The sequence below is a fragment of the Borostomias antarcticus genome (assembly GCF_949987555.1).
Source record: "Borostomias antarcticus genome assembly, chromosome: 14".
Taxonomy (NCBI): domain Eukaryota; kingdom Metazoa; phylum Chordata; class Actinopteri; order Stomiiformes; family Stomiidae; genus Borostomias; species Borostomias antarcticus.
This window is the reverse complement of record NC_140247.1, coordinates 12,491,897-12,505,082: the sequence shown is the minus strand read 5'-3', so window position 1 is coordinate 12,505,082 and position 13,186 is coordinate 12,491,897. Positions and strand designations below refer to the sequence as shown.

At 45.1% G+C, this 13,186-nt stretch overlaps 1 protein-coding gene across 1 annotated transcript in view; it reads right to left on the bottom strand.

Moving 5' to 3' along the window:
• The window catches only part of tmem104 (transmembrane protein 104), a gene marked incomplete at its 3' end in the record, with an annotated part of 64,045 nt that extends 57,351 nt beyond the window's left edge, over positions 1-6,694 (bottom strand). The window contains exons 1-6 of the mRNA XM_084448999.1: positions 6,368-6,694; positions 5,907-5,988; positions 3,336-3,457; positions 2,762-2,843; positions 2,289-2,382; positions 1,432-1,515 (exon numbers count right to left, since the gene is read on the bottom strand). Of these exons, the coding sequence (XP_084305125.1) occupies positions 1,432-1,515; positions 2,289-2,382; positions 2,762-2,843; positions 3,336-3,457; positions 5,907-5,951 (427 nt within the window). The 5' untranslated portion in view covers positions 5,952-5,988; positions 6,368-6,694. The remainder of the gene's footprint in view (positions 1-1,431; positions 1,516-2,288; positions 2,383-2,761; positions 2,844-3,335; positions 3,458-5,906; positions 5,989-6,367) is intronic.
• Between the last annotated feature and the right edge of the window lie 6,492 nt (positions 6,695-13,186).

Here is a 13,186-nt window from a genome sequence, read left to right as displayed (position 1 = left end):
TTGATCTTACCAGTCAAAGACCTGAGGTGTACTTGATCTTACCAGTCAAAGACCTGAGGTGTACTTGATCTTACCAGTCAAAGACCTGAGGTGTACTTGATCTTACAAGTCAAAGACCTGAGCTGTACTTGATCTTACAAGTCAAAAACCTGAGGTATACTTGATCTTACCAGTCAAAGATCTGAGGTGTACTTGATCTTACCAGTCAAAAGCCTGAATTATACAGTACTCGATCTTACCAGTGAAAAACCTGAGGTATACTTGAAAACCTGAGGTATACTTCCCATTATTTGTAGGAAAAGAATAATTGAAGCTGTGTTTATGTCAGTTCTGGATTATGGTGATACAGTACAATCTATGGCAATGTGGCGGCTTCTACCCTGGGACCCCTCAATACTGTATACCATTCAGCTATTAGATTCATTGCAGGTGATAACTACCGTACACATCATTGTCTTCTTTATGCCAAGGTTGACTGGCCATTGTTAGAGATTAGACGAAATAGACACCTGTATCTGTTTATTTTCAAAGCTCTTACTGGAAAACTACCCCTATATATTAGCTCAATATTGATTCTAAACACTAATACATATTCTACTAGATCTAGCAACTGGTTTGCACTTAAAGTTCCTCATATGAACACAGACCAGGGTGTCTGCCTTTGCAGCTCTAGCTCCTAGATTATCAATCAATCAATCAATCAAAGCTTTATTTGTATAGCGCATTTCATACCCAGAGGCAACACAATGCGCTTTACAGAGAACAAGGGAGGTGGGCATACGACCCACCTCTACATATTCCAGAGGGAAGCAGAAAAACAGTAATCACCCGGGGGCCAGATAAGTGAGCTGTAAAAATTCTTCCCTGACCCCTCTCAACAAGGCGATCGAGCAAGCTCCAGGAGTATGTTTGTCTACCGGCTAAGAACATTTATAAAGCAATACATTACATTAAATTACATTTCAGAGGGAATTATGGAATCAACTACAAAACATGTTGAAGTTGGAGATGTTATGGTTATGGTCATTCTAGGGCTCTAATCATGGGCTATTGTGTCTCGCACTGCAACTGTTTTATTTAACTTACTTAGCTATTGCATGATGTTAATTATGTTTACCATGTTTTATTTATTGCTTTAGTTTTGTTTATTGCTTAGTATATGTGTTTATTTGCCAACTCAACACACTTGAAAATGAGGTGAAAACCTCAATGTGACTTCTTGAGTTTAAATAAAGCCTACTAACTAACTAACTGATCTTACCAGTCAAAAATCTGAGGTATACTTGAGATGCACTTGATTTATTCTACCGTCCGTGCCCGGTGAAGTTTTAGAAGCAGCCGCATGGGTTCCGTTCAGCTGCAACAAGGTATAGCAAGTGCACTCAGGTGTGTGTGTGAGGGGGGTGGGGGGGAAGGGGGGGGTGGACTCACCTTTGTTGAAGAACATGGAGGCCATCTGACCCATCTCCACCCGCTCCACGATGTCAAAATGGTCGACCGGACCACCGGACCGTTCTGCAGAAGAACAGATGGTTCTCAGCATCGGCACACAGAGAGAACCCAGAGGTGGTTCTCAGCATCGACACACAGAGAGAACCCAGAGGTGGTTCTCGGCATCGGCACACAGAGTGAACCCAGAGAACATCGGAATGGCACCATTGGAGACCATGACATCATAGGAGACGGTGACATGGTCAAGGACCTAAGGTGTTTATTCAAAGATGCTTATTTGTACAAGATAAAGGTGCCGTGGACAATGAAATGCTCATTTGAGACCTTCTCACATAGACAAAGAAAATACTGACTGATATATGAGCATTTCATTAATAAAACTGACTCATACCAGCATTTCATTCATAAAACTGACTCATACCAGCATTTCATTAATAAAACTGATTCATACCAGCATTTCATTCATAAAACTGACTCATACCAGCCTTTCATTAATAAAACTGACTCATACCAGCATTTCATTAATAAAACTGACTCACACCAGCATTTCATTAATAAAACTGATTCATACCAGCATTTCATTAATAAAACTGACTCATACCAGCATTTCATTAATAAAACTGATTCATACCAGCATTTCATTAATAAAACTGATTCATACCAGCATTTCATTAATAAAACTGACTCATATGAGCAGTTCATTAAGTAAAACATTGACTGTACATCACATTAGCTCTCTGTGTGTGTGTGTGTGTGTGTGTGTGTGTGTGTGTGTGTGTGTGTGTGCTACAGGTTCAGGACAGGGATAGGGGATGTAGGAAGGAAGTGCTACTCACGGACGGACAGGATGGGCCTCGTCTCTGGTTCAGCCCGTCCCCTGACGATGACATCATCATCAGAATAATCAGAGTTGGAGTCACTTTCATCAACCTGATGGAGGAGACAGAAGAATCTAATTTATTACACACACACACACACACACACACACACACACACACACACACACACACACACACACACACACACACATACTGTACACATACACTTTCTTTCTTTCTTTCTTTCTTTCTTTCTTTCTTTTGTTGCTTGCTCATAGCCCATGGTTTGAAGTGTGGGTCTGATGTGGGGTAGATAAGTGAGCTACAGTATGAATTAGCTCTGGCTGACGGAGTTCAGAAGCTGTGTCTAAGACAAATCTTGAGTGGGGGTGGGGAGGGGGGGGGGCACGGCCAGATTAAAGTACAGTATCTATCTATACCCCCAGGTCAGGGGTGTTGGAGGGAAGAGGACAAGATGGCCGCTCACTCACGTCCTCCTGTTCCCTCCTCTTCCAGCGCAGCTGAGCGTTGGCGGCGGCCATCGCCTCAATGACAAACGTGGTGGTCATGTAGCTGGAGGAGGGGAGGAGAGGGAGGGAGGGAAGGAGGGAGGGAGGGAGAAAGAGAGGGGGGGGGGCAAAAGTATATTAAAAACTGAACATATGAACCAATGTGAGGAGCTGGACAGAGGACTGGTTTCCTAAGCAGATTAATCTGGGACTACGTCCTTTCAGAGGTGGAATACTGAACACGACAAACCCTAGTCCTAAACCAAAACAAAAATGTTAAAATCTCTATTGAAAATATTTCTTCTTAGTTCCAGGTTAGTTTTAATCAGGATTAGGAACTACTGTATGTGGTAAATGAACAGCACTTACAGTATATAGCACTTTTATCCAAAGTTCATTGCTCATTGGGAGCAATTTTGGGGTTCAATGTCTTGCCAAAGGACACTTCTACATGTGGAGCTGGGATTCGTACCCACGACCCTACGGTCACTGAGCGACCCGCTCTACCTCCTGAGCCACAAGCGGCCCCTGAGCGTGACGGCGGAGGCGAACCTACCTCATGAAGCCCAGGAAGGAGATGAGTGCCAGACTGACCACCCAGCCTGCCTTGGCGAAGGCCTTGGGCATAGTCAGCGCTCCCGTGCCCACGATCAGGTTGAACATGTACACCAACCCCACCTGGAGAAACGGACCCACACACACACACACACACACACACACACACACACACACACACACACACACACACACACACACACACACACACACACACACACACACACACACACACACACACACACACACACAGAGCAGGTCAACGGGTTAGGACTAGCACTAGGGAGGGAGTTTGTATAAAATGGCCGCTAGCTAATGTAAATAAAAGCATGGCTGTGTAAAGCTTAGGGATGTAACGGTATGAAAATTTCATACCACGATTATAGTGACCAAAATTCCCGCAGTTATCAGTATTATCACAGTATTTTTATTTTTTTTATATGCAGAAAATGTCCAATAAGTACTGATAGACAGTCTGGAATCCTTTCAACAACTTTTATTTAAAAAAACACAAATAACATAGGGAAAGCCAGGCCTCTCAACGGTTGAAAGGGCATCATGTCCTTTGCTATGTAATATGGAAGAGCTGCAGTGAGGTATTTGGCATTTTTGGATGTGGGTGTGTAAGCGTATCATTTCCTCTTAAGATGAAACTGGGAATGACGTCTGACTGTATGTCTATGGTAGCCTATTTGCCGTGGTTATTCAAAGCACGGTAATCGAACACGGTTTTAATGAGAATTTATTTTGAAACGGTAATACTAATCGTCTGGAATTTTCACCGTGGTTTTCCGTGAAACCAGTAACCGTTTCATCCCTTGTAAAAGCTAATTTTAAACGGTGTGTGCAAATACACACACAGGTCAGAGGTCAGAGTTCACACAGATCCACTGACCGGAGAGACTGACCGGGCGGACAGAGTTGAGGCTCGGGTCACATTCATCTCTTTCAATACAACACAACTTGTTACGAGAACAACTGAATTCGTCTTCTGCTCTTTGAATAGTCTAGCGCATAGAAATAGCTACTGTAGCATGAGATTCAAATACCTAGCATGAGCAGTGTCCCTGGATGTTATGCGCTAGCATTGGGCTTTAAGTGCCTTGCTCAAGGGCACAACAGTAGGCAATTATCATGCGGTATAAGTTCCAACCTTTTCAAATGGCCCGGCTCGGGACTCGGGTCAGCGACCTTTTGGGTCTATCCACTGAGCTACATCTAGTACCAGCGCCCCCATCGTGATGGGCAACGTAGCCAAACTGATCCAAGACCAGCACTCCAGCTCTGAGATGCTCAGTGAATACAGGCCCCCATCATGATCTACGTAGACATACTGATTCTAGACCAGCACTCCAGCTCCGAGATGCACAGTGAATACAGGCCCCCATCTTTATCTACGTAGATAAACTGATCCTAGACCAGCACGCCGGCTCTGAGATGCACAGTGAATACAGGCCTCCATCATGGTCTACATAGCCAAACTGATCCTAGATCAGCAACCCTGCTCCTGAGACGCTCTATGAATACAGGCACCGCTCTACTCCCCATCAGATGTCTGGAAAGCCTGAATGATTCATGGGGTTGGCTTTTGGAGCGGGAAACAACAACACTCATTAAAACCCACGACAGCTCAAACCAGTGGAGACACAGACAGTCTTGTGACAGGGGTGTGTTCTGCTGATATCAGCCCTAAAGCAAGAACAGACTTAAAAAGACCTGACCAGACTAGTATTCCTACCAGGAGTCATGACATTGGACTATACATCCTCACCAACGTGGTCCAATGTGAGCAGGTCAGCTCTTTCTCTTCCTCTTGCTAAGGCGTTAGGTCTATGACTAACCAACCAGTAACCGTGTCACCATACTGTAGGTTGCCCGTTATAGTGCGGAACGCCCTGTCCATTTAAGACATAGGACAATTATATGTATGTTTGGCTCATTAGCACATCAGTGAGATGCCATATGTGGCTGGTTAGGGAGAGGTAAAAGCCTACTTCAGACCTAGAACTGTACACCAGGAGTGTCACTCATCTAGTGTGATAATATTACACTGGGAATCATCACAGGCTGGGAATCATCACAAGCTGTTTTCTCTCTCTCTCTCTCTCTCTCTCTCTCTCTCTCTCTCTCTCTCTCTCTCTCTCTCTCTTTCTGCTCACTTAATCTGGACAAAAGCAAAGCCTGGCGACAGGGTTTTATGTGACCATCTCGTGATAGGGTGAACATTGAGTTTGTGACTTGAACTTGGTCAAATATTGGTGAACTTGGTGTGATATATATTTATAGGTTTTACAACTAGTGCCTTGTCAAGGAATGGCGTAGTACATGACAGAAAGCAATGGCCAGATGAATGGTAAATGGACTGAACTTAGTGTTTTTATCCAAAGCGCTTTACAAGGACTCTTCAACATGTGGACAGGAGGAGCCGGGATTCGAACCACCGACCCTGCGATCACCGGACGACCCACTCTACCTCCTGAGCCACAGTCGCCACGACTAACCGTCAGCAGAACAGTCTAGTACACTATACAGGCTATACTTGGTAAACGGATTGATACAGTAGCCTACTTACAAACGGGGAGTAGGGCTCCCCTGATTCGGTGATCCCACCGGCCATCGCAGACGGGTGGAGGGACACCGGCTCAGGTCACAACCTGAGAGACATACACAAAGCAAGACACTCAACAGCCTTACCCAAACAGGTATACCTAGCCAGCTAGCTGGTTGTTCACTGTCATTGCAAACCTGTTGTCATCAACGTTAGCTAGCAGGAAAGCATAATTCTGGTGATCAGTTGGTTTCAGAATTCTTGACCTCCTCATAGCGAACTAGCATCAGATAGCCTAGTTAGCTATCTAGCTGCAAACCAGTAGTGATTATACATCTACTAGCTAGTGCTAGCTAACGTTAGTTAGCTTCTGACTGTTATCGTTGCATGCTGATTTAACTGGCTAGCTACAGCAATAGCTGACAGTAGCTATCTAGCTGGATTAATAGTTTCAAACCACCTGCAAAGCAAATAAACAAACTCACCTTCCGCCAAAACACAGCTGACTCTCTAGCTAATTCTGTTTCTGACAGAGCAGCTAACGTTACCAACTCGGACATGTGTCCAGACTTGAACGTGAACAATAATTCCTGTGTTAAAAGAAACGTTTTATAACACTGTTTAAGTCGCTAGCTAGCAAAATATTGACTACAATTTGCATTCCTTCCTTCAACGGGGCAGACAGAGATAGCGTTCAGTTGGGAGGGCTGACGTTAGCTTGTTAGTTGCAATAGTTGTGTGTCTCCGGGCATCCCTGCGGTGTTTCGGGGTTACTCTCGTGATAGCTCCAACATCTTAGGCAATCAAGTCACACGTTTTCTACGCCCGCTTTTAACCACGTTGCCGGAGAGTGGAGCTCCTGGATCTCATCTCTCATAACCGGGTTCTTCGTCAGACTAGTGGGTCATTTATCATGACACGATGAGTGAAACAAAATGAATGCGTTAGCTCCGCTCAACCCATCGAGAACCGGCAGATTCCGATTTACAAAACCTCGTTCCCAATCGTAGTCTTTGCCACGTTAATCTGTAATCACAATGTTGTCGTCTGGTTAAAGCAAAACAAATGGACCTTTAAGTTCATCATGACACGAGTCTGTTGTCATATGACAAAGCAAGTCATATGACTCTATTATACTAGAACTTAAAGTCCCAGTTAACCAAAATCCGAGATTTGCTTGAAAACACATTCTATGTGTTAGTGATGCATTGCTGATAACATGTAAAAATGGGATGAACCATGTGTAGTACTGAATTGTGAAGTTAGACCAGTTTTGTGTTTTTGACCAGTTTTGATTTCTGGATTTTCTGGGCGGGCTTAAAACGGTACCGGATGACGTAGAGCGGTGTTCTTAGCATATCCCCGCCCTAACACTATATAAAGCTAGAACGGATTTGAATCTTCGGTTCTCCTGCTCAATCTTGAGTCTAGAATTAGCTCGTTTTAACCAACAGTCTAGAATTAGCTAGTTTTTCTTAGTTAGCAATGCCTATGCATAAAACTAAACGAAAATGCATCCTTCCTGGATGCCAGCAGGAATGGGATGATAAGGTCTCCTTCTTTCACTCCCGAGTAAAGCTGAAATGAGAAGCAAATGGTTAGCATTTTTGAAGAGCCATGGTGTTACAGAGGAGTCTGTCACCGCTAGCGCCCGCCTCTGCAGCAAACATTTCACTCCCGAAAGCTTCTGCAATTATAATATGAGGCTTTTGGGTTTCACGGACTCACGACTGGTCCTGGTGAATTCGGCGGAGCCAACCATCTCTCTCCCCGGCCTCCATTCTCCTCCTGTCAACCATCTCCCTCCCCGGCCTCCATTCTCCTCCTGTCAACCATCTCTCTCCCCGGCCTCAATTCTCCTCCTGTCAACCATCTCCCTCCCCGGCCTCCATTCTCCTCCTGTCGCATCAACCTTTGGTGCCGACACCGCTGCCTTGTGTGCTTATAGCTTATTAACGTTATATCGTTAGCTAGGTAACGTACGCAATAGGAAAATACACTGCTACGTTAATCTACAAAATGTGTCTTGACATTTATGTGGTAATGTCAGTTATGATGAATTATATGTAATCTTAGGAGGAATTATAGCTAACATTAGCTATGTAGCTTGTTGCAGATGGGAGTGTGTATATAACCTTAGTCTAGCTAACATAGCTAGCAGCACCGACCAGGCGACCACCCACCAAATAACGTTACGGATGATATATTATGACTATAAGCGTTAACTATACAGAAACTGCCTGCCATATTTGTGGCATCTGATGTGCGTATGGGTTCACCGGTAATGGTTCCAGTATATTTCTCCAGCGGGAGACCGGGAGGCGGGAGCGAGGGGGATGGTTAGGTAGACCAGCTGGAGAAAGACGCACCCTCTCCCAGTGAAGCGGTGCTCGGCGGCTACTGGCTGAACACAGTTCTGTTGGATATGAGAGGGAAAGTTGAAGCCGAGTGCTCGTTATTCTCACACGTAACATTGCCAACGAGAGTGGATGAGTCTGTCCCGATTATCAACTCCGGTATTGTATGCTTCTTCGCGCTATGAGCGCTGTTCAAGCCAGTGACTAAAAGGTACATTTTAAACAACTTTTTCCATTGATCCCAAGGGGCGACAGGATCGCCTGGGAGGGATAGGAATGGGTCCGGAGGTGGCAGGGAGAAAATAGGGACAGACTCATACATTCCTCGTTGCCTGTTTTTGTATTTTGCATCTAAGGGCAGTAACACTGGCGCGTTGGTATAGAGTAGCTACAGTTTTACCTGTGTTGTTTGTCAGGAGGTAGGTTAGGAGGAAGCATCTGTGCGTTTGACTCATTAGACAAGTGTAATTTCAACTCCTCTCTGTTTTCACAAAGCTGTGCCTTCCTACCACAAAAGAGACGGCGTGCCAGTGTGACAATATGCAGACCAGAGAACGGTACTATTTGACAGGTTCTTCCCTCCACACCCCCTCCCCACGCAATTGGGTGTGGCTTCGGTGCCTTCAGCAGACACGCCCCCACAGTCTCAGACCAGAGAATGCTGCTGATTTTTAACCGATTTTGAAGCCTTATTTTATATACTTAGCGACATTTTTAATCACTCAGATTTGGCTGGGTGGTTAATGACATGTTTTCCTGTGGTGTGTGAAGCTCATAACAAAAATTTGAACTGGGTTAACCTGGACTTTAAATGTAAGAGCCCTGCCGCCAACGTAGCCTACTGTAGGCAATGTGCCCTGATCCAAATACTAGCCTATGAAGTCATCATGAAGGCCCCTTTCACTGCACTGAAATGTACACTTAATACGCAAATTCCAATTCAAATCTTATTTCAGTTCAATTTGCCTAATTGGTCAATTCATTGATTAATTTATTATTTAAAATTCACATTCAAAATTACTTTATTTTTTTAGCACACACATGCAACACATGATAGACATAACACAATCAATAAACATAAAGTAATAAACACTCATTGGATTAATTAAGCATCGGTCAATCAATCAACTGTTCAATTAATCGAATTGGAAAAACAAGCAGAATTTATAATCCATACTGGCTTGTAATCTATTTAATTAATCTAATACATACAAATGGATGCTAGTACAAAAGAAGAGTTTATCATGTAGAATTACAGTATTGTATTAGTATTGTATAATAGTGTACCACTGTCACTATTGTATGTCACTCAGGGTCTGGTTGGTCTCAAACAGATTTCAAAACACAAAACAGTTACAGAAAGATAAAAGTCCTACATGATCCACCCATGTCCGTACTCATCTAGTAAAACCACTGGACAGAAATGTAAACAAGGAAACCAAATGTGGTGACCAAGTAGAGACCGAAGTAGACCGTGTCAATGCACCTGGCCACCCTCTCCCAGTAGCCAGGCTTCCCCTGGTCTCCTCCCCCCACAGCAGAGCTCCCCTCCAGACGGACCCTCCGCACCTCCTCCAGGACCAGCTCCAGAACCCGGGGGTCACTCAGGCTCAGCCTCCCCCCGTCTGGAGCCCTCTTCCCTGGGCTGGCCTCAGTGTGATCCTGGGCCATCGCCATATCACCCAGAGGTCCTGTGGGGAACATGAGTTACATGAGTCAGGAAACACAATTTTTCTTCACTTTGACAATACGATATGGTATAATTTATTGTCCATTTACGTTGAAATTCTTCCTGGGATTTATATTCTGTGAATCGGGTGGCACGTAGCTCGGGAGGTAGAGCAGCAGGCTGTGGATCAGAAGGTCCCCGGTTCGATCCCAGCTCCTGGCAGTGTGTCAAAGTGTCCCTGAGCAAGACACTGAACCCCAAATTGCTTGTGGGTGGCTCAGTGCGTTACACTGTCGCCTCACAGCAAGAAGGTCCTAGGTTTGATTGCCTCCTGGGCTTTTCTGTGTGGAGTTTGCATGTTCTCCCTGCGGTCTCACTGGGTAAGGCGTGCCCCATAGAAGGCGCGGCGGACCCGGGTTCGATGCTCGGGTCCTGTGCCGCATATCCTCCCCTCTCTCTCTCCCACGTTTCCTGTCTCTCTCAAACTGTCCTGTCCCATTAAAGCTGAAAAGCCCTAAAAAAAATATCAAAAAAAGAACAGATGCTCTTCACTCCTGTCCCTGACCAGGACCTGGACTGAGCACTTGGACTTGCTCGCTGGGCGCGACTGACGAGGCTGCCCACTGCTCCTAACTGCCCCTGGGCGGCGACACAGAACACACACACACTGAAGCAATCGCTTATTAAATTTGTCCTCTGCATTTCTCCCATCCAAGCTGTCCTTCGATTGCACGTGTGCTGTGTGTCGCTGTATGATGAGAAATAAACGACTCGGAAAAGTCGCCACGTTTGTTTGTCTAACAAACATTAAGCCTAGATTTACATTAACATTTTAGTAATTTTTCCAGAGCAACCTACAGGAGCAATTAGGTTATTGAAAGCTTTGCTCAAGGGCACATTAACGGATTTTTCATATTCTCATCTTGGGGATCCGAACCACCGACCACCGCTCTTAACTGCTGTTCACTCCATGAGTTACTGACCCACATTAAACATAGACGTCCAACGAGGCGGTTTGCAGTCCGCAGAGACCACATCACCTCTCTGGCCGCCAGTCTCCTCCTGGTTGTTCTCCTGGGCGGAGACCATGTTCCGGGTCAGGGGGTCCCGACCCGCCTTGCTGTCCAGTTCCACCAGGAAGCCCACCAGCATGGTCTCCAGCAGACTGATGCCCACCAGGGTAAAGATCACGATGCAGTACAGAGCTGGAGAAGACAGACCCAGATCATTACACTGAGTCAGACTGAGGTCAATTACAGTATATACATGTACATCAAACTTGAAAGTATTGAGGTGCGTTTTGCCTCACAGTTGACACTTGTGGTATTAAGTCAGTGGCTTCATTGGACTGGGTTAGACAAATCAAGGTCACCTGAGTATTTGCCAGTATTTCCAAATAATTTATCCAGGTCTCCAATGAGTACAATAGAGAACAGAACACCCAGGAGACATCGTAAAGGCACTGTCTCCAGTCAGCAGGTGATGTCATTCTTATGCAACACGTCCTGATGAATGACTGAACCGTCACGTTAGGGTGACATCACCTGTTATAACACAAATTCTGAAAGGTTCTGCCAAGAGACAGTTCTCTACCTGTGGGAGAACCCTCTGAAAAACCAATTAAGAACCCATTTTGGTTCCAGGTAGAACCATTGAGAACCAGTTCCTCCTCAAGTAAAGATACTGCTAGGAATTTGAACATTTATTTTTAAGCGGTGCAGATGCTTCGATACATGACGTGTGTGTCCGTCCGTCTGTGTGTCTGTCTGTGTGTGTGTGTCCATTCATAGCATGAGATTTAGACCCATCGGGAGTAGGCAATACCGTTGCACACCAGCAGTGGGCAGTACAGATTGCTCATGAACCTGCTTACTTACCACTGCCTGCTTCACCACCTAAGTAGATAGACTATGGATAGTAAATTGCCAGTTTAGTAACGTTTAAATGTCTAGCTGCATACCTAGGACTGGAATGAGGAACTGATTAGTGCTGATAAGACACTAATGACAAGCGATGACAAGAATTCCAGTGTACCTGTACCCGTACTTGTTACACATAGCAAATAAACTCTATTCTATTCTACTGTAGGATTGGTTGTGATTTGACCTCTGACCTATGAGGGGCAGCCTATAGGCGGTGGAGGGCATGATGTCTTTGAGGATGAGCAGCAGCACAGAGATGGACAGTAGGATGGTAACCTTGAAGCCCAGTTTCTCCCCCCGGCTGTCATTGACAAAGAAGGACGCCAGGTCCAGGAGCAGGAAGAAGGTGATGGGTATAATCAGGTTGATGATGTACAAGAGAGGCCTCCTTTTAATGGTGATCTATGTGGCAGGAGAGAACGAGACAGATGGAGAGAAAGAGAAAAGGAAAAAGAAGAAACTAGAAATGTGCAATTTGGGGAAATTGCATGTGTGGTTGCCCATGTGTAATGAATCTATAATATATGACATTTCACTTTTTGAATTAAATGATGAATAATGAACAATATTCAAATTTTCTGAGATGCACCTGTATAGTATAGCATACAGTAGTGTCTATCACATTGTGTACATGCTGGAATGATGGAAAACCGTATAAAAAATAGATTTTTTATTAGTGCCCATTTCGTATGAGTGTGAGTTTGTGTGAGGGCTTGGCCTCCCTCCATTCCCAGATAGCAAGCGGATCTGGGCCATATATGGGCCGGAACTAAGCCACAAGGGCCAGATCTGGCCTGTATATGGCCCAGATCCGCTTGCTATCTGGGTTTAGGCTATCTTACATACTAGTACCCGGTATATTAACAGGTCCCAAACGAGGTCATCTATTGTAAAGTTGCTCTCAGTCATGATGATGTCCAGGAAATCCCATTCTCCTGGACTCGATATTGATGCTCTGGTAAAATTCTTCAGCTCCTGTGCCACAGAGAACACTCCCAGCTGTATATCATCTACTGATATAGTAGAGACGAAAAACAGCATCGCGTACCGTTAGACCAAAATAACATGTCTGTGGTCTGACAGAGGGGTCATTTCAGTTCATGAATGTACAGCAGGCCCAGACAGCAATCCGATCAGGGCCATATACTGTACAGGCCAGATATGGCACTTGTGGCTTAGTTCCGGCCCATATATGGCCCAGATCCGTTTGCTATCTGGGGGGAAAGCTTGTCATGAGCACGTTACAGGTGTCACTGTGTCGCTCGTCAGCATCGCTTCCACCCTCATGTGCCCACCGCTGGGGCCGATCTCAGGGTCCACTGACTGGCCAACGCACATGACCCCCTGTCATAAACC